The following is a 22,248-nucleotide window of genomic DNA, read 5'->3' as shown; positions in this document are numbered from 1 at the left end:
AGGTTTCCAATTCATCCCATTTTGCCGTCTCTTTCTTTCCCGTTCGCTGTGTGTCTCAGTGGGATCCTGGTAACATCCACAGATGTATTTCATTTTCATCTTTCCAGAGATCCCAGACAATGAATCAAATAAGCTGTGCTCAGATGGTCTTTGTTTGGACTGACACCTACGCAAAATCAACATCTGGACCCAGACTGGGATTGTTAGCAAAAGTTGGAATTGCAAATGCCCAACGTGTGCTAGTTCAGAGCAGAGGAGGCAGCAACGTGGTCAAAGATGGACGGTGGAGAATCTGTCCCAGTTACACCAGTGTTTTACCACTTACTGTTAGCTGCCAAATCCATTCAACAGCCTCCAAACTTTCCACTTGTGTCAGAGAAACTCGCCTCCGTTCTTGCCTCTGGTTTAATATTTCACTTTGCCAGATGAGGAACGAGGTCATCTCGGGTTTCTGGAATCTCCCCGGCAACAGGATGCTGTTTACCGTGCAAAATCCCAAATAAAGTCAATCTGTGACAAGACCGACTGCATGACTGGTTTGTGACGTCCTTTCCAGCCCAGCAGTGAATGTGTAATTACTCAGCGGGAGCAGTAAATCTGCAGTCACAGAAGGAGCGTTTTCTTTTTCCACGGGCTCATTAAACTCCACGCTGGAGCTCGTTCAGCCTACAAGCCGGGACGAGACGGGAACCAGGACAGACGTATGATAAGCTTTGAGAGGCTGAGTCTCACAGCTTGAGGACCGAAGCTTCCGCCTGGGCCTGTGACAATGGTGCTGGGTCTTTTGGCAGCCTGGGGCTGAGCATGCTGGGGTGGGGTTTGTCTTTGGGATGTTGGGCGGGTGCAGAGCTGGTCACGCGTCAGGCGTGGTGCAAAGCATCGCGGATGTTTCCGGCCAAAAAGACAACGGCAGTTTTCTGCAGATTGCTATCAAATATTTAACACGTGGAGGGCATGAGCAGAAGACGCGACCAAGCTTTAAATAAATACTTTAAAAAAAAAAAGCTGTTTCAAGAGACTGTTGTCAGGGTAACCTCTGTGTAACTCACCACATCAACAAAGCTGAAAACCAAAACAGGCACGAAGTTTCAATAACTGCATTTCCAGCGCTACACTGCCTTTTTCATGCCAGGAGAAACAAGGCTTTTAAAGAGCAATTTGTGAGAAGTGCAAGATATCATTAAATAAACAAATTGACTTTTGCCAGCGTCCTCTGGCCAAACAGTTAGTCCAACCCCTGAACTATGTTTAGATTGTGACCACACAGTTGGTATCTAGAGAGAGAGCTTTATTTTCTTCTCTTCCTGTGAGTATTTAAGCTGACTGCCACATTTGAATGCACAGGATGTGCATCCTGAGTGCTAATGAGCTATGAGTGATAATGTTGGCAGACATCATATGTAACATCTGCCGGCATATATTTTATAAAAATGCACTTTTAAGGAGGTTAACATGCTATTTAGCATCAGGAATTCCATCTGAGGTGACACACAGAAGATTTTCAGGAATAAAGTACATCTCTCTTTCGTTATTTTGCTGTTTTTGATTAAAAAAAAGGAAGATCGTCAGCATATGAGTTAATTCTCAGAGAGCTCATATTAGTCTACCAAATAGCAAATCTGAGATAAGATCAAGAAATGCTTTCACTGTGGGTCTTCACAGTCAAGAGATCTAATATGAGGCTTCAATTGTTCAATTGGAGACGTCTGTTGGATCGTTTCCATCGGCAGACATTGGATCCGTTGTTCAGTCTGAAACGCCAAAACAATCAAACACTAAAAATACTCGCATAGGACTGAACAAAAGGCAGAACAGGAAAGGGAAAAGGAAAATAATGAGCTAAATTAGCAACAATGCTAAATACAAAATCCCCAAAAACCCAAACAAAGGGAACAATCAAACGAATGGTCACGGAGAACAGAGGGGTGATCTTTGGAGGAAAAGGAAAAACAGAAACAGTGAGTGTCTGAGAGTGCAACCTCCGGGCAGAGGTTTCATTTTATATTTAAATGTCGTTGGATCGAATCCAAAACAACTCACGTTGGTTCATCTGAGGCAAACACAGCAGAATCAGACTTGATTCTAATCGCGCACGTGGGCGTGCATGTTGCTCAAGAATTGCAGAATTTCTTTGAAAGCACATATTTTGCTCCATCTTCCCTGTGAACAGAACCCTGCTTCCTCTGCAGAGACCTGAACCAGTTTTATCTGGTGAAACATTGACCCAGACTTTAAATACGGGCCCCTCCTTAAGACAACACTTTCTGTTGTTGATGAGTGAACAAGATCCAAGTCAACATTTGATGCCAATATAATACAGGGAACACCAACGTAACCAATAGCAACAGCAAGGTAACCTTGCATAAGTGATTCCCCAGGTCAATATCTTGTGGTGACGACACGGATTAAAATAAAACAGGAAGAAAAAGCTCCAAGAACAAAGAGTGGCTATGTAGACGCCTGTCAGACGTCCTTGCGGCTGGGAGTCCTTGTGGTCGCTGACGAACGGCAGATTGTCGGCATTCCTGTCCAATGTGCTTTTACTTCCCTGTGACCAGAGCAATCGCTGGAATGTGACTGGGAACGACCGTAACATTTCCATATACAGTCGGTCCAGGATGAACGGGCTAAAACAACTCTACGGTCTGCAGCTGAGTGTTTGCACAGATGTGGCGGGATGAGGAGGGAGGCCGACGCGGAGCACCCCCGTCTCCGCTCGCCCAGGCCTCATGGGAGCTTTGTGCAGTGACAACAAAGCTTGTGTTTGGTGCTGGGTGAGCAGAGTGGGCGTGTTTGCACAGCGTCTGTCACATGGGTTCGGTCTGGTTGCCAGGAATGCCTGACGCCTGCATCATTCCCTGAGGTATGCAGCGGAGTGAGGAGCGGCAGGCAACGGCACAGGTGGAGTGAGCCCGGGCCGCTCACTTCGGTCCACTTCCTGTCAAACCAGAAGAGGAAGCAATTAAAGGTGTGGACGCAGAAGACGGGACCTGAGGCGAATGGTGAAGTGCCGAGGCTGAGGGGAAAGCTGGAGACTGGGGGAAATCCTGGCAACAATGACCGAGTGAACTTGAGCGTGAGATAATGTCGATGGGAACGACCACACGGAGAAGCCTGGGGCGGAGAACGACATGGCTCCCCATCTCTCTAAAGAGCGTTTGGCAGCATCCACTTGATTTGGACGTATGATTTCAATCCGATTCTGGAAAATAAAGAACTGCTTCTCTCGGTTGGGGGAAGATTGGCGCGGGGAAGAGGTGTGAAACGCTGTCCTTCAGACCAGTTCTGCCCTTCCCTCAGTCACATGCCGCCTCTCAAGGGCACCCAAAATACCACACTTTGGTCACTATGGTAACTGCCTCCATCATTCTGCGCCACGCTGTGCGCCCATGTGTCTGACCTTAGCACCCTCCAGAGCTCCGTCTCCATCTCTAAGCCCCCCCGCGCTCCAGACCTCCATCAGAGTGAGTCTGTCTGCGCGTTCATCCAGGCCAGTCGTGGGAGCAAATATCAGGCTGCCACTGGAAAGCCGGAGAAATGTCAGAGTGGCTCAGCTGATATTTGAAAAGGGAGCGCTCGGATCACCGGCAACTATATTTGGATTCTTGATAAATCAAAGAGGAATTCGGTTTGCTTTTGCCAGATTTTTACCAGCCAAAAATCAGAGCATCACCTGTCAAACTAGTGCTGCTCCTCACGACAAGGTCGCAAAGGTCACAGCTGACAGGAAACCAGGAGCTGCAGCTTTTTATTTTTAGAGAATTTCCTGCATTTGAAGAAGACATTCTTCTTCTTTCCCAAACTCAATTTCATACATGCACGTATGTGTGTGACATGATTTATTACTGTTTTTAAGTCCATGGAACAAATAAACCCAACAAATCGTGATATTGACACTCACCAGCCACTATTGGGGACACCTTCCCAGTAAAAGGTGGGACCCCATTTCGCCTTCAGACCTGCCTTAATGGGTCGTGGCCCACTTTTAACGAGGTGATGGAAACATTCCTGAGAGTTTCGCTCCATATTGACGTGACGGCATCATACAGTCGCTACGGAGACGCCTCAGACCAGCTGACGTCGCCCCAATCTTCTTCCTACTCTTTGGTTAGCCCGTGCGACCTCTCACATCAACGAGGCATTTTGGATCCACGGCACTGAAGCTCAGTTGATGGTTTGTTCTTGGACCCTTCTCTGTAAACCCCAGAGATGGTCGCGTGTGTGAAAATCCCTGCTACTCATCAGGCACCGACAAACGTCCAGATTCCCTTAACTTCTCTTTCTTCCCCATTCTGCTGCTTTGAACTTCAGCAAGTTGTCTTGACCACATCCACACCCCCAATGTATTGAGTTACCCTGGCAACCGGGAACAACCTCTTAGATGATCATTAGACGCGTTACAGGCGGCTGGAGTGTGCTAAAGGTCCGCCTTCATGTTCAGGTGTTACATCACAACAACCAAACTGTCCTCAGTGGCTGCAGATTATTGTCAAACAGTGAAATCAGTCATTTAATTGCTCTTCATCTACGCTGCCAACACCTCCCATATCTGGGAGAAACTCTGCTCAAACGGCGCGGACGCGTATGAAAACAGCTGTTCGCGGCGCTCACGGCGAAGATAAACATCTGGCAGCAGAGAATGACCTGTATGCTCACCCTGGCAAATTATCTTAATTGGCTTCTATGCAATTATTATTATAGAACCTCTGTAGATCCTAATTAAACAGAAACACACAAATGCACGTGCGCACGGTGGAGAGAGAAGCTTTAATGAGGTTTAAAGATTTTCAAGGTTGATGACGCCGTTGTCTGGCGAGACAGAAAAATTAGGACTAGTTTTTTCCCTTCTTTCAAACGGCGATTTAGAAGAAAACTCTTTAGACGGGTGAGTCTTAAATAAGTTAACGGGTAATATCACAGGTTTGTAGTCGAGCTCTGGGGCCTTTGTAACAACGGGAAGTGGAAAAGAAACAAAAGTGCGGGAATAAATATACTCGTCTGAAAAAAATAGGCTGTTTTTACAGAATTCAAACACAGACGAACTGGGACCAGTTCAACCACTCCTCCCGCAGCCCAGAAGCGAGACAGCGTGTTGGATTTAGCCCAGAGCAAGAAATCAGTACAGACAACAGAGTCCTCGTGGGCCCGGTTTTCACATCCCATCATCTATCAGAAATCCTGGATGATTTCCTGGAAGCCAGAAACCGAGCGCAGCTTTAGTTCTAGAGTTTTTTTTCAGACCAGGATCATTCGCTGCGGTTGCTCCAGGTTGGCGCGGAACTTATCCAGGAACCGCGAGGCCAGTTCGTCGTCGACCAGGCGCCCGTCGCTGGACAGCGTGACGGTCATCAGCTGCTGGTGCGCAGGGTCTGGTCGTCCTCGTGCAGCCGCAGCTCCGACCTGGAGGTCCCCACGGCCAGGATGCACGACTGAGGAGGGTTGATGACGGCGCTGAAGCCGCTGATGCCGAACATCCCCAGGTTAGATATGCTGCAGCCGGGACCGGGGGGAGTGAGTGGGAGAGGAAAGAAGGCATTAAACATCATTATCCAAGCTCAGCTGGGGAAAAATACATAAAATTAACTAAGCCGACGCAACGATGCTTCTCAAACCACCTCCTTTGTGACAACACAGCACATTACCGCTAAGAGGGAGTTGAATAACAAGCTGGCTCTTTTAACTGTATAAATATAATTGGCTAATTAGCATCAAATATTATAACTCAGTAAAGCAAATCTCAGTACAGCAGCAGCTCCATTATTGTTGTTTATGGGAAACTGGTCTGACCTGAGGACACTTTGCAGTTTACCTTAATGAGAATCTGCGTGCAGGGGGATCAAATGAATAGAGGATGAGAGGACGTAAAATCCATTCTCAGGAGAGCTGCATCTCTACTGGAAATGATCACTCCTGCCTGGCACAGAAACCTCATTTGTGTCCAAATGACATCATTAATTCTAAGGCGCTCCCAGCCTAGACCAGCCCGACCGATTCAGACTGGCATGGGGTGTTTTTGATCTGTCAGAAAGCTGCTAATTTATCCCATTTTACTGTTGAAGCGCTAAAATATTAAATACGTGTTCAAAAATGGATTCACTGCTGCTCACAGACCATGTTTTTAAAATGAGACTTGTGTTTCATGGTTACCTGAATGAGCCTCCCTGATACTCCTCAGGTAGGAGCTTGCCATCTCGAGCCTTCTGGGCCAGTGCCTGTCAAACCACAGCGATTCAGAGAAATTCTCAGGCTTAACATTAAAAAAAGCGAGACGTCATATCCTTCTTTTCATTTTCTTTACACTTATTCATTTTTCTGACACCAAACGTACGCACTTTACTGTTCCGTGGAAGAATGAAGCAGGGATTTGGGAAGATGGGGGCAATCTGTGAATCTTCTATCAGCATGTGATCAACTCAAGCAGAACACAGCGTCTCTCTTACAGATCCAAGTAAGTCCTGAGTCTCGAATGAAAAATGCACCCGTCATTCCCTAAATCTGCTTTTCCGACATCAACAGCGGTGACGCTGATATAACTACAACCATATGTTTATTTACAGCGTACGACGCAGCAGAGACCACCCTGTAAAAAAGACCTGTGATGATAAACTGACCTCACTGGAGGGTTTTTATTCTTCAGCTGTATTTAAATGCAAATGCAGCAAATGCTGAAGCAATCAGACAAAGTGCAGAGTGACTAACAGGATCATTTGAGAGCGCATTCGTGATCCCAGGATACACGAGCGCTGTGATTTCGGACTCCATAAACACAACAGCCAGTAGCAACTGGTGTGCAACCACATGCATGTTAATTTGAGACCAGCAATGCAGCTGCAGATGTAACCCAGGGCTCCTGGAGCTTCTGAGGAGCGCTGGGTGGGACAGAACATTTCCAATGTTCAGAGTGTCTGTCATTAGCGTATGCATCGGGATTAAATGTGAACCAGCACAAAGTTCTGCTGGGTAATAACCATCACATTTACAGGGTTGGGACAAGCTCCGGATGTATTCAGTGACGATCGGCCTTTCTCCGATGGCACAAATGTTGATGACGTGCTGCGCCACATGTTGTGTATCACGGCGTGAGCTACTGATCCTGCGTGTCCAGCGTATCTGTATGTCTGGCATGTATGGAGTCGTCGCTATATATTTAACCAGAGCACGAGTGCTCATAACTGCCTGCGTGCAGCTGCAGACCGCGAGTGGGAGGAACATCCGATCACTGCGGCTTTGATCACCATCTGCGGCCGGTGACAGCTGAGACCTGAAACACCCAGGTTCAGCTTGCTGCGGCTATCGTTAGTTATCTTCAGACCCGAGTATCTGAGCTGAAAATGTCTGTTCTCAGTGAGCTGATTACAACAGCGCCACATTTTACACCAGCGTTGTGTTTATCTTGTCTCTTGTGCAACTCAGCCGCACTGAAATTTCAACATGTATTTTCTATCCCAGAGAAATATGACTAATAAGAGAACCTATAATATAATAAGAGACTAATAAGTCACCTCAAGCAGCACACCACAGGCCAAATCACTGAAAAAAAAACCATTACATTGAAATAATGCGATCATTTCATAAAATAAAAACCCAAAGCCGTAGTGGAATTTCCCGACTGTGTCCTCATAACGACCCGTATGACTGTTACTAAGGAAGTCAGAGGGGTAACATTAGCTAGCATGTGCATAGCAACAGCAACAGTTTTTTTCAGGTGTTTGACTCAGAGTCACCTCGAGCTGCTGCTAACAAGAGTCATTTATTATTTTACGGTACCTTGGCGTTGGCCGAGATCTCCTGGACCCCCTTGTTGGCAGCGTCTTTGATGATGGGTGTGATGAGGCCCTTGTCTGTCGCCACTGCGATCGCAATATGGATTGAATCCAGAGGACGGGGGCCGTTGTCCGACCAGGTTACATTCACTTCGGGCATTTCCTGGTTTCAGATTGTAGCAAACAAAGAAGGAAAAGTGCCACATTGATCTCATATAGAAACCGATACAACTGAATCATTCAAAAATTTTGAAAAAATCATCAAAACCGATTGTGAACTGCACTTACTTTAAGTGTGACAGCAGCTGCCTTGATAATGAAATCATTGACCGACACTTTGATTTCTTCTGAAAAGAGAAAGAAGGAACAAGTGATTTCTGAAAACATACATCAGACCTACTGATCTGGATCCATCTGATCAGGATCTGGATGATTCAGTGCTGTCGGCCGCTGCTGCCAACGTTTCCTCGCGTCCATTAATGCAGTACCAGACCGTTATGAACGCAGCGATCGGGATTATTCATGACCTAACTGTGAAATCATTCCGCCCCTGAACAATGAGGGTCCGCAAAAACAACCGGGGAGAGAGAATCCCTCGGTACACACACCACCTCTCTAATGGGTCAGGAATGGCCGCTCCGTTTCCTCCATCACAGAGACGGGACTGAAGGGATTTACCGTTTGTTTGGAAGCTCGGCGAGTTAAGCTAAACAGAGCCAACGACGTGACAGCGCGATGAGCGAAACGTTTAAAAATAAGTCACTGATGAAGTCCTCTTATTTAAACGCGCTGAACGGAGCATATTTGGATTTTCTTCTCATCTACGCTCTCTTTTGTGTTGCTGGTTTACTAAATTGGAGGTTGACAGTGACTGATTTGGTTTATTTCCTTACAGATGGATCAGCTTTGGAGTCGGTGTAGCGGGTTGACTGAGCGTGACGTGCACGACTGTTTGGAAACGTAGCGTGACCGTCCTCTTTCTCATACAACAGTCATGTGAGAACCCCGAGACCCACGTGTTCATGGACATCGTCTCCTTCCAGCCGTCACAGTTACACATTCACAGAAGCATCTTTCGCCTGCACGTGAGTGTTTTTTACCTTTGGCCAAGGTTTTACGCAGGCTCATGACGGCCGCCATGTCGCAGTCCACGGAGGCGTAAGCATGGGGGATGGTGGTCTTCGACTGCGTCAGCCGTTGAGCGATCACGCGGCGGACGTTGGAAGCTGGGATCTCTGTGAAAGTGCCCTGAGGAAGCCACGGACATCGAGTCACTCAACAAATCAAGACTTTCACGTCAGGACTCGGCCCCAAAAGATCGAGATAAAGTTTGAGAGTCCCAGAAAACAGACAAATCGTGAGGTGAGGGGTCAGAGATGCTCACTGGTGCTCCTGGTTTGCCTGGTGTAGACAGAGGAGGGATGTTGGGTCTGCTGCCGGGGGCTGGGGGGGCAGCTGCCTTTGGCTGAAGTGGGCTCGGGGGAGGCGGGGCTGGGGTAGTTTTGGGGACAGGAGATGTCTTCAAGAGGTTGAGTGCATCTCTGTTTAAAACAAAAGAAAAGCTGGTTTCAGTATTAATGTTCTTGCTTCCCCTGAGGGGGACAAGGCTAACCGGTAGCTGGGTTAGCTGTGAGATTAAATGGAATTAATCATTCACTTCTACAGAACTTTTTTTCTTTTAAACATCTTCAACAGCTGCATCTTCCACACTTTGATGCATCTTTTAGAATGAATGGCGGCTGTGAAGAAGGCAATTCAATACACCCAAATCGAATCAAACCGTCTTGAGCTGCGCTGGGTGGTTCATTTTTAATGCGGGTGGTCTTGAAAGATTGTCACTGTCACCGTTTTCCACAGTGATTGATCCCAGCTCTCAGCTAAATTATTAATTGTAATTAATAATCCGCTTGTTAATCATGGTTTTGTTCCCTTTTTAAAATGGCGATCTAATATTTTACGGGGGAATAACTCGGCTCTTTCTCGAAAGGCACACAACAATGTTTTATTCGCCGCAGCGCTCCCAGCTGGGAGGGGTGGAGCACCAGTATCAGTCGGGCATCTTGCTTTTATTTGCTGCACCCCTGTAGCCGCATGTTACCGTCATGAGAGTTATCCATGTCGCGACCCAATCAGGGTCATATATTATTCTGACCGGTGCTATTAAAACCTCTCTACTGCTTCATCTTCCTTCTCCAAGAGAAATAGGACGGTTCATTCTCTGGCAGAGACAGATCATTTTGATGTTAGCAGAGAGGCTGCAGGCGGGGCAGGTATCAGGTGCGCCTGCTCCAAGCTCTAGTTCCAGTTCAGTGCTCTGATACCCACCTACCCACCCATATCACGTCTTTTGTCTGGACCAGCTGCCACGCTACATATTCCAGAGCAGCCCGGGCCCTACAGCCATTCCATTCTTGGCTCTCTGTGAGCGTCATCTTGGTATTTTCTGGAATACAAAAGCTCCTCCTTGTCTGTCACTGATACAAGAGTTTATTTATGGGAGGTCTGAGGCTATTTGGAAATTCCCTCAAATAACCAGGCAAAAAAAAAACAGCACAAGGTTGATCTATCACATAAAAACATAACGGAACATCTGTTAAAACCATGCAACAAAAAAATTCTAGCTGGTCAAAAACAAACCAAAAAAATCCCAACTCTCATTACCCATTAGATAATGTAACCTCACGGTGGCTGTGGTGAACCAGCTTTTGTGGCTAGATGGTGTTTTACTCAGGACGACTCTTTATATACTTCAGACAACCAAAGCAAAGGAGCTTCTGAAAGAAGCCGGAGAGAGTGAGCAGAATTTTAAAAAGGAGGGTAGGTCCCACAAAAACATCCCCAAACACCAACATGGTCGGATGAGCTTCTACTGCCACCTAGGAGAAGGTACAGTGGAGGAGAAACAACAATAAACAAGCCCAAACAACAAACTACAACCAAAGATTTGCTGATTGATCAACTGTCCAGTGTCACCCTGTATATCCTGGAAGAGGAGGTCCAATCATAAATAACTTTCAACAACAAAGTACAAACAAAAGTACTTATTCAAAATGATATAATGAGTAGAATTAAATGAAGAATAAGAATCCTGAAATCGAAATGCATAAAAGGGCAAAACATGATTTCCTCTTAACCAATTAATGTCGCCCAGGGATTACATAACATGCTATGATGTCACCTCTTCATTACAAGGCCTGTTGTTAATGAGCACTGCAGAGGGGCCCCGGCAGGAACGAAGGAAGGGGGCTGTGTACAGAGTGTGCAGGTTTCAGTCTCATCTAAAGAGCTCGGAAAGAAATGGAGTTTTGTCCTCAATTCAAAAGTCCAGAGTGCATAAACACTCTGCTTCTCAAGATGTTGGTCTACAGGCACCACTGGTTCAGATTAGTAACCCCTTGCTGAAAGGTAGCAGTCGGATCCCTTTTTCCACAAGCCACAATGAGGAAGTTCCCTTTCTTCTCTGTGAAAAATGCAGCTTGGGTTTCTATGGTCACCACTTGGTCCTGGAGACTGAGTTGCTATAGTTACAGAAGTTGCTTAATGAGATTCCCCAGTAGAGTGTTAGGTGGGTAACGAGGACATTCACTCGTGTCTCTTCTGACAGCAGGTGGCCATTACAGCTGCATATGCAAGTGTGTGGGGGGTGTGAGGTTGAGAAAGATTGCAGCTTTTTGCAGTGTGAATTCCCCACAAAAACGGAAATAAAGGGCTTGAAAGCATAACCGCCACACGCTGCCTACGCGGCGGCTGCGACCTGTGCTGGTCTCTGATCTGTTGCACCAATACGACCCGTCCTCCAAGACCATCCCAAGACATCATTTCCCATGAAAGAAAATAAAGTAAAAAGCCTCCACTCGGGATTAAAGCCCCTATTTTCAAGTTTCATTTATCACCCAGTTAAACTGCAGCCATGTTTGATACGTGTCTATCAAACGAAGGAGGTTTTCCATCTAAACAAAACAACTTATAATACAGTATAAGAACACAATGCTCCCATTTAGCTCCCTAGCCTCTGGTTGCCTCTCCATATACGCCTGTAGCCTGACTTTTATAATTTGTTTAGAGCTGACTTCCCTACACCTGTCTTCCCGGTCAATCATTTATGTTAGAAAAGAACACTCTGTACGGATTTGAGTCAGTGGTAAGACTTGTATTCAGGTTTTGAGTGATATGAAGTTGTACCCCAATGACCCCCCACTCACTCCTTGGTGATGAGCCCTCTCGGTCCAGTGGGCGTGGCCAGCTTGGGGTCTAAACCGTGAGTTTCCAGTATATGTCTTGCAGCTGGACTTAGACGTAACCTGGACAAGGAAGTGGGAAGTTAGTTTGAACTTAGATGTCATTAAAACTTTAATAAGAATGTTAGAAATAAAATTGAAATAGAGATCCATCTTTGGGTTATCGACACAAATGGTCACGGTGTAAGGCTCATAGAGTCTGGCGGGTTTAATTAACAATGGTGCCTGCTGGACAGGACGTCCAGTTCCATCTTCCATGCTTTCAAACTGTAGCACAGTTTGAAGACTAAATATATGGACGGACTCAGCATAAAATGTTGGCATAACAAAGAAGCCCTGTTCGTTCTGAGGCAGCGCTTCTCTCAGCCTCAAGAGTATTTACTGTGTAAACAGAAGCCGGTGGAGTCTCACACATTTCTGAAGTGGAAGAAAGAAAATGGTCTCGGTGAGCGAGTTAGGCGCTGGCAAAAAAAGAGAAAACACTTGAAATAAGTAGTGTTACTGTAAAAGAGCTTTTGTAATCAATTACGTAACTAAATTTCATTACAAGGTTAAAGAATTGAATGTTTTCAATCCTTCAACTCGCTGCCGACATCTTGTGATCTTTTTATCGACCGATCTCTCGACCGATCTACCAAATGAGTCACAAGATTTGCATTCTTAATATTACATAAACTATTGGAGATGCCCATTTCTATGTAAATTCTTTTCAAGCATGAAAATATTGAAGAGATAAAATATTAAATAAGTCCTTAACTGACTCACAAAGGAGACTGACGATTAAATGAGAAACGATCACATGCAGCAGCCGTGACTGGTTAGCTTTAAATCTGTGCTGATAAGGCAACAAACGCCTCACGAGTGAAGCTGCGATCATCAGAAAAAATGACCGCATCAGCATCTGGGATGGGGGACTCCACAGTCTCCCCTCCTCACAATACTTTATTTTTGATGGCTGGAGCAGCACAAATCGCAAATTCAGTACATGCAGTTCTTATTGTGCCATTGATTATAATAACTAATGATAATAACTGGCTGGGTGAAGAGGGAGATCAAAGGTTCCACAGCTAACAGGTCACGAGCTAAATACCTTCATCGCTAACTAATGTCATGGCCTATTGGTGGAAAACATGAAAATAGACAAAAGGAGGTAGACTGAGAGAATAAAAAAAAGACCCTATATCAGAGAGAAGACCAATATCCATAAACAGACGGTACCAAATCATGTGACAATACTTTGTAAACAGGGGCCGGTGGCCAGTCCTGTACCGCCCTAGAGGTTACGGTAAATCCAGGGATTTAATCTGTTAAGAGATTATCTGAAGTGCAGAAAGGAGGAGCAGAAACACTCACGGTCCTGATGTGGCTGGTCTCGGTGGAGGGGCTGCAGCGGGAGGCGTGACCGGGGCAGGGGCGGCAGGTGCAGGAGGCGGAGCCACAGCCTCAGGAGGCGGGGCCACTACCTCAGGAGGCGGGATCTCGACCTGCTTCCAGTCCTGCCCTTCTTCCACCATCAGGGCGATGAGGGTGCCCAGGCGCACGCTGCGACTGCCCTCCTCCATCTGCCGAAAATGGGTTGAAATGTTTAATGATGACAGTGCAGACTGTAGGAAGAGTGACTCTAATTACAGAAAACAGTAACACAGGCTGAGTTGTGGGTACTCCTTGACACACTGAATGCACCAGTAAGCCCAAGACTCCCCTCATTTTCACCACATTAGCAGTCACACCAGAAAGGCAGCTGTGAATCCGTAAATCACATTTGCTGTCTACACAAGACATCATCATAAACATGCGTACAAAGACTGAAATGTTGGGAGTGGGTGGGTGCAACACTGCCATCCAATGGTAATCATGCTGTTACACTCAATTCAACCCATGGGAAGCATATAGATGATTACACATGTTCGAATGCTTTAATACTAATTTAGAGCGGCTTAATAAAAATATGCCCCCGAGTTTTTCCGCCCACAGCATCTCCAGAGTAAACAGACACAAAGACCTGAGAAGGCGCCACTTTAGGATCTTTTCAGAGTCAACAGTTAACAAAGGATTGGAGGCAGGAGCTAAATCAACTTACAATGGCTGTGCTACAGGCTGTAGCCGCACATCTATTAACAACCGATAAATCGATCCCTTGGTGCAGGACGTGAAAGAGCAGAAAGTGAAACGGCAAACAGGAAACTGAGCAGTTAGTGTGGCAGAACATGTCGTGTGTATTCATTCAATTATTGACCAGTTCATACATCTTTTTAACAGTTATTGCACAGAAATCTATATATCACTCAGCGACTCCATGGCGACCCCATGGCCTTCCAGCGCAGTTTAAATCTGGACATCATTCATCCCAACATACCTCCATCTGAACCCAGGGGGGCTCCGCGCTTCTGGATTATGCACGTACAAATGTTTACTGCGTTCTCTGGTCTATGACTGATCCCATCCATTTATAAACAGCAGCCCTGCTGTGAGGACAGGACAATGTACGGTAGTATAAATATGACGACACCCCAGTAAGCTGGGTTCATGGTGCTGGTGCTGCTACCTCCCCCAACGTCCAGCTCTCCATTTCCTCACCCCTCTGGATGAGGGCTATAAGAGAACTTGACCCCTATAAATAATCCTGTGATCCAGAGGCAGCCTCCTGTCTAACTGCAGCCTGTCCAGGCATTCGGCCACAGGCGGGCAATTATGGTAACCTCTAAATTAGAAACCCGCTGGGCAACCTGGAGAGCCACAATTACAGGAGTAGGGACCATGAACCCTACAGTGAATGCCATGCCCCTGATGCCCTATTAGAGAAGCAGAAAAATCTCTAAAATATTGCCACTAGCTGCTGTTTTCCATTAACTGTACACACACTCTGTGTAACACAAACAGAAGGAAGGAGGGAGGGAGGACTGAGGGGGGCTTATAGAATGCAGACAATCTTTCTCTTTCTCTGCCATCTTCAGCCCCTACCCCCAATTCCTGGCCAGTTGCTATGGAAACTGCATCAGCCCCGCAGTAATAAAGACAAGGATGGAGTAAGGGAATGTGGAAAAATGGAAGCAAGGCAGAGCTGTATAACAAACGTTCAATCTGATATTCAACAGATTCGTTCAACCATTTCTGCTTTTTGTTTGTGGGAAAGAGATGGATTTTCATCACTAATGTTCCAAATCTGCATGTGCAATTGAGATCAGCATTGCCTTATTGTTTACTTGTGGTGCTGTTGCACAAACACATGATGTAATACAAGTTATTGCTTTATCAAGCATGTCTCAAAAAGAAGAAGCTGCATTATGAGCTGACAACAAAGGGCAAAATCCTCACATTCACCCCTTAGTTTAGAAAATGAAATAGATCAATTCAAGCTTCCATGCGAAGAAATAATGGCTTCTGCTAACCCACCAAATACTGCGTCCTAATACCTTAGGTTCTGCAGTAAGAGAAGAAAAGAACGTATTTAATGCATTCATCAGTTAATGAGAGAAAGGGGAGGAATCTTGTGGGACACTAATGGACGACAGCCGACCGAGTACTCAGTCCCTGGGCTGTAGACATAAGTGAAAGCTTGCTCACTGAAGACCATCAGCGCCGAGCTGGCAAAGAACAGACAGAAGTTGGACTTTTCCTTGCGCAGACGTGCGCGCTCCTACTCACCAATATCTTTGCCATGACGCCATCATCGTTAGATTCCATGGTAACAACAGCCTTGTCAGTCTCGATCTCGCACAGGGCATCGCCCGCTGCAACTGCCTCTCCTGGAAAGAATTTGGGACCCATTTAAGAACATGGCATATATGTCTAAATGCATTTACAATTCCTGCATCAACAGTCCATTTGCAGCAATAAAAATGAAGAATTTTCATGAAGAAACAACATGTATGTGCAAGAAACTATAACCAGCACATCTAATGACGACTGTAATTATTGTTTCAGAGATGTGAGTTACACAAATGCACTGTCTGTGACAGAAGGGAAGGTTTTTGCCCTTCCTTAGAAGCCCAGGAGGTTCCTACTGATCTACTACATGAGAAGGCTGGAATATATTAACATCTGCTTAGCAAAGAAAGAGGAAGGATATTAGTGGTTGCTGGTCTGAACATCTCTGTATGTCTGCTTTTAGTTTCTGAAACCACAGGTTACTTTGTAGTATTAACAAGAAAAATTACACTACTGGAGGATTCAAATCTTAAACTCTTTCAGCCGTATTTAGTCGAGGATGAATGATTTTGTGATCTTTGGGCCATGCCTTCTTGTCTTTAGACGCAAAGAAGAAGAAGGTAAAGGGGAAAGGTTCCTCTGAAGTTCATGCCTCCATCATAGAGGTAGGGAGGACCTTTTACAGCAAATACAAGAACACATCAAATAAAAACACAAATTCGCAAATAGAAAAAACTGAGACAGTTGTGACGTTGCAGTAAAAAGTAAAGTAAAATCTGTTTGTGCAGGAAGGGAAAAAAGAGAATAGGGTGGGTTTAAGGAAAGATGAGAATGGGTGAGGGGAAGGTTGAAAGTGCAGAGGTATTGATGTTGAAAGCCCCTGAGAACGAGCAGCAGTGGAGGCAAGATTGGATTTGTATGAGGCTTTAACATGCTGTGACCCCCGGGGTTACGTGTGATGTGCAATATTAAAGATTAAACAGGCGACCTCGAGCCTTTTCACCTCTGCGCCGCCGGACAGGTGGCAAAAATAACAACACAGATGCAGGGACCGACGTCACATACATCCATAAAAATAGATCCATTAACACTTACGCAGAGAATGCTTCACTTCCCTTGAGGTTTTAATTTGGAAATCTCATTTTATACTATTTGATTGTGGTAAATAAGATGCAAGATTCCACTGCAAAAGTGAAATGCTTTAGCAGCAAGCTCCCATGAAGAATAAAGTAGCACCCAGATGTGCTTTTCGTGTCACAGAGAATTTATCTCCCTGGTATCTGCACATATGTACATATCACACCCCGAGTCACACAAGCACATGGCAACACGGCGAGGCGGCCAATCAGATTTCAGCGTGCTGCTGCCTGATAAATGAACGTGTGGCTGAGGCGGCTGGCTGAGCAGAGTTGCTAAGCATTGATGAATGGTGACGGCTGTGTTTCCGGGAGCCAATTAGCCACCAGAGGCCCTCGGGTGCTCCAATGCAGGGGCCCTCAAAGAAAAGTGACGTTATGCAGTAAATGGCTGCACGCCCCTTGGGCCATGTTGTGGGGAAAATAGATACAATGAGCGCTCTGTTTTAAAATTGGCTAATGTAAATCGTGTTCATATGTTCACTCATCTAAAAATAAAGTAATGACCTCATAGTAGATGTAGCAGATTGATTACAAGAGTTCCAGTTCAACAGTCTAATGAAGAGAGACAACATTGGGTTCTCTTACCTTCCTTCTTAAGCCATTTTACTATGTTTCCCTCCTCCATTGTGGGGGACAGAGCAGGCATTTGGATTTTGACTGGAGCGACACCTACAGGATAGAAACAGAATAGAATTTACATGACAAAATTTGGGTTGGAATTAGAACATTGATAGGATTTGGCAAACATGAGTCTGGTTAGAATGCTATTCCAAACAAGTAATCACTGAGCATAGAAACAGAAAAAAGTGCCAAGAAAACAACAAACAGATAGAACAACACTAGAGAAAACACTAGTTTGAACTTAGATGCCAGTTTCCAAATTATGCTTGAAATACAAGTATTTAATATTCATGGACAAATAATAATAAAAAAAAATACATTTTCTCTTACAATCACGGCATCAGATAAGGATAAACATGGTTTATTCTATCTCCACGGAGGCATTTAATGAACCCCGGACAGAGTTCTGCCTCTGTTTGTCGGGTGTGTCTCAGCCACCAAACAGAACCTGCAATTCTCCAGAGCCAGGAAACCTGCAGCAAACATCACTGCTGACCGGTCGCACCCTTGACACCACCTGGTTTTCAATGCTTCCCTCTGGAAGCTGCTACAAGAGACTATATATGACAAGAACAGTTTCTTTCCACAGCCCATCTCGCTGATGAACACCTAAATCTGTTGGACCATGTAGAACTATCCATCCCTAAAAACATCTACATATATATTTCAATATTAGGTATTTATTGATCTTCTCAGCACTACCATTTTGACCACTTGTAATCCACCAGCCACTTTAGATGTCTGCACATTCACACGCGGTCCTGATTCTGTGGGGCATCATGGGTGCTGCTGCCATCTGCTGGATGTATCGCAATATTACAAGGCAATGCGTGTATAAGGAATAGAACTTTAGCAGGATATTGAAATTCTTGAATTTCGTCCAACACATATCAGTCTACTAAATATGAGGGCATCATTCCGCTTTACTGACTTTCAGTCAATTATAGACTCAATTTAAGGCCCGACATTGATTGAAGAATCCTTATTTATCAGAACGTTCACCCCTTCATGCTTCTGTTCAGATTCTGGTCGATAAAAAAATAGAATTGGTTTCCAATTGCTGCTCCTAATCTCTTGAATAGATTTGAAAAAGAACTGCTGGCACAACTGAAAGTTTGCTTAAGGCAAACTTTTATTCATTAACTTTTAATACAAGTTATCACCATGCCTTGCTGTTGAGAACTTTGGTCGATGAAGGTTGTTTTTAAATGTGCCATATATCTAAACTTGAACTCAATACAGATTTAACAGCAATTAAAATATAAACTCAAGTATTCTTCTTCTGCATCATTTAGTCAGGGTTGATTATACAGTGATTTCGAGTTTGGGGTGAGTATTTGAAAATAAATAAAAATCAAATTTTTTAAAAGGTATTTAATTTGTGGTATGACATCAGATTTAAAAAAGAAATTGAGGCAATATACACAAGTGCTCAAAGCTTTGTGTATACTGACCTTAGTGATGCTGTGAAGTGGTGAAAAGGAGGAAATATGTCAAGATATTCTCCAACCATGCAAATCTTGATTTTACTTCTCGCTGGGCTATTGAAATATCGCAACATTTGCTTAACATGATTGCCCCCGCAGCCGTGGCATGTGTCAAGATTGGAGGCTGATTGTCATTGTCATCTTCCGCAATTCATTTCTGTCTGTTGGTACTGCACAGGTAGGTAGATGGTCTCAGCTGTCACTGATAGAGTGACAGCTGAGACCATCATGTTAGCCACTTGAAGAAATACAATAAATGATCACCTACCGCAAGTGCACAATACATAATTTACAAAATCTAACAGCTTTCCTTGGACCTTGCAGCACTGTATATATGCTCATCATAAATTACAATTCATGGGAGTATATTTTAAGACCAGAAATGTAATTTTCCCCCTTTGTTGTTCTGCTGCTGATGATAATTTTATGTCTATTTGAAGGGTCTGTCATCCAGGTCATGGTAATCCTCGTAGTTGAATCATGGCAACTGGACTGTTTGAGTTCCATGAAGACATTTCATCTCTCATCCAAGACGCTTCATCAGTTCAGACTGAAAAAGAGTTCCAGATATTTATACTCTTAAGGAGCATTAACACATTTGGAGCTTCAGTCACCTGGTTGTGGGTTGCTCCACCCTCATTATGCTGGTCATTGAAACTTCCCCTGACACAATGGGGTTCGTTAGTGGTCACGTGTGAATGGCCTCTTCTCCTCCCGGGAAAGTTTTTCAATACTATTGTAAACAGGTGAGAGGTGATGTCTCGGATCCCCAACTCTGTTTAATGATGATCTTTCCAGTTTGACATAGATGGCTTCTTTCACTCTTCACTCGAACCATCTATCTTCCCAGGCCTAAACCGGTACATCACTGTCCTCAAACGAGTGTCCTTTGTCCTTCAGATGCAGGTGAACTGCTGAGTCCTGGCCTGAGAAGTTGGCTCTTCTATGTTGGGCCATGTGCTTGTGAAGCAGCTGTTTTGTATCCCCAATGTACAGGTCTGGGCATTCCTCGCTGCACTGGACTGCATACACTATGTTACTCTGTCTGTGTCTCTGTGGTTTGTCCTTTAGGTGGACGAGCTTCTGCCTCAGGATGTTGGAAGGCTTGAAGTGCATGTGATGATGTGTTTATTGAGAATCCTCCTGAGCTTCTCAGAAAGCTCTGCAACATATGGCCAGACAATGTTGTTCTGCTTATGGTTGATTCTTCTCTTTCTCCTCTGGGTTTTCTAGAAGATTTGATGAAGGACCAAACTCCAAATGTGTTAATGGCTCCTGAAGAGTATAAGTATCTGGAACTCCCCAAATGTCAGAACTGATAAAGCCTCTTGGAAGGGAGGTGATACATCTTCATGGAACTCAAACAGTCCAGCTGCTATGATTCAACTACCAAAATAATTTTATGTCAATAAATCATTGTGTCAGTGGCCTACAGATCCCTGCATCTTTACAACAAACTGGCCAAACTGGACAGGATCTCTTTGGATTAGAATGGTACCAACTGAAACTTCTACCTCCAGATGAATTCGAGATGTATAAATGTGTGCAGCAGCATGGTAAAATGGCTATTGTCATTGACCCCAGAGCAACTGTTGACGCTAACATTAACACCTTGCTAATATTACATGACTGTTTGCTGTTTGATTAGTTCTTACTCGAGTACATACATAGACTTGATGGCACAATGTATTTAAAATCATGAAATGGCAAATGTCTTCTCTGGGAGATTTTTCTCCAGGTTGCACTCGTATTTTAAAATAACAGACCGCCCAAACAGATAATTTACTAACTAAATAAGGAGTTCTGAAACCATGAAAACGACCCCATATATTCAGCAACACTACCTCTAGCTAGTGAGCTGCCAATCGTGTTGGAATACATGGAAAATGTTTCCTAAATAAAAACAAGGCGTTACTGATCGGGTGTCAGCATACCAAGGGCAAAAAACACGTCCTAATAAAGAATTGACAGCACTCACCGAGAGACCATGGTGACTGGAAAAGAAATCGAGCCTGTTCTTTCCAGGGGTATGTGGACCATAAACATTTATTGAATTTAGATAGTTTGAAGCCAAATAAAACCCCTTGACGACCGAGACGCAAGGAGGCAGCCATGTTTTCGTCCTGGGTCGGTCGGGTCGTCAAAACAGATGCCTGACTACAAGATTAAAGTAGAACTAATTAAACACACGAATCGGAGTCAAAGTGTTGTTCCACGACAATTGATTTTTAAAATCTATTGTATCGTAATGTATTGTATTTTATTTTAACGTATCTATGATTAACGTTCAGGCTTTCAAAGAGTAAGCTCTTTTTACGTCATTATTCTTCTCTTCCAAAAATGACTGATATGAGAGATACTGCCCCCTGTCGTTGGGAATGCAGAATAAACTGTTCTGATAAATTCGAACTTTTTAATGTATCTTTTTCTTTTTAAATGTAATTAAGCGCATTCGGGATATTTGTACTCTTCATAAGAATGTGTAACTGAGGTTTTCATGCTTTAAATATACCAAAGCAAACACACAATTGCTTTGATATTTCTTTGGTTAAAGTTACACCGAAAATCTCAACAAATCATGCCTTTTGTTCTATATCTCAGTCCCAAATTACAGTTAATCGATTACACAAGAGATTACACAGGAATCAGGACTCTACAATTATGTCCATTCATGGGATTCATGCATTCACATGTTTTATGACCAGTCAGTGGGGGAAAAAAAAGAATGAACTTGCTGTGGTTCTTACTGGTCCAACTCACAGTCATGGTTGAAATGCTCCCAGGACCATTTGACTGTAAGAGCCTAAGATAGGATGGCCTGATAAGATGACGTTTTACACAATGAACCCACTGAGCCGGCACACATGAACAAAATCCTAGCTGGCTGTGTGGCTGATCATTTCCTCCCTTCTTCCTTCAGTATCTGAATGTATTTTTGCACTCTATGCAAATAAAGAAACAGCTCATGCGGGGCTTATTTAAATGTGAGAAACGCTTTCTGATACCAGGAGATAAAGACACTTGTATGGACTGACATCCCCTTTTGTTTTTGCAGAACAAAAGTAACTATTGTGTGACCAGGTGCTTTCATAATTCCAGCCCAACCTCTGCCTTCCATTAGCCACAAAGTTAAGCTTATTGACGCGATATTTCAGTTACACCTGTGTGTTTCTCGCTTTCTGTATCATCTAATTACAACTGGTTTGGGCACATGTTTCCTTGTATGCCATCACTGCCACATGCAGGTTCCTGGCAGTCTTGCCAAACACTCGTTATGCTGGTTTAATGGTGCTTTCCAAAATTAGTGAGAACAATACACTTGTGCAAGTGATTGTCAGAAATCCATCACAAG

At 44.4% G+C, this 22,248-nt stretch overlaps 1 protein-coding gene across 1 annotated transcript; it reads right to left on the bottom strand.

Moving 5' to 3' along the window:
• Positions 1–4,748: 4,748 nt before the first annotated feature.
• On the bottom strand, positions 4,749–21,051 carry pdhx (pyruvate dehydrogenase complex component X). Its single transcript, XM_057050955.1, is given in 12 exon segments — positions 4,749–5,360; positions 5,363–5,490; positions 6,148–6,212; positions 7,768–7,926; positions 8,052–8,110; positions 8,864–9,011; positions 9,148–9,304; positions 11,966–12,064; positions 13,355–13,563; positions 15,647–15,747; positions 17,374–17,457; positions 20,875–21,051. Coding segments are annotated over 12 exon segments (1,470 nt in total). The 5' UTR covers positions 21,011–21,051; the 3' UTR covers positions 4,749–5,235.
• Positions 21,052–22,248: the final 1,197 nt, after the last annotated feature.

Source organism: Takifugu flavidus, chromosome 13, assembly GCF_003711565.1.
Source record: "Takifugu flavidus isolate HTHZ2018 chromosome 13, ASM371156v2, whole genome shotgun sequence".
Classification (NCBI taxonomy): domain Eukaryota; kingdom Metazoa; phylum Chordata; class Actinopteri; order Tetraodontiformes; family Tetraodontidae; genus Takifugu; species Takifugu flavidus.
The sequence above is the reverse complement of the archived record's forward strand: the minus strand, read 5'-3'. Positions and strand labels throughout refer to the sequence as shown.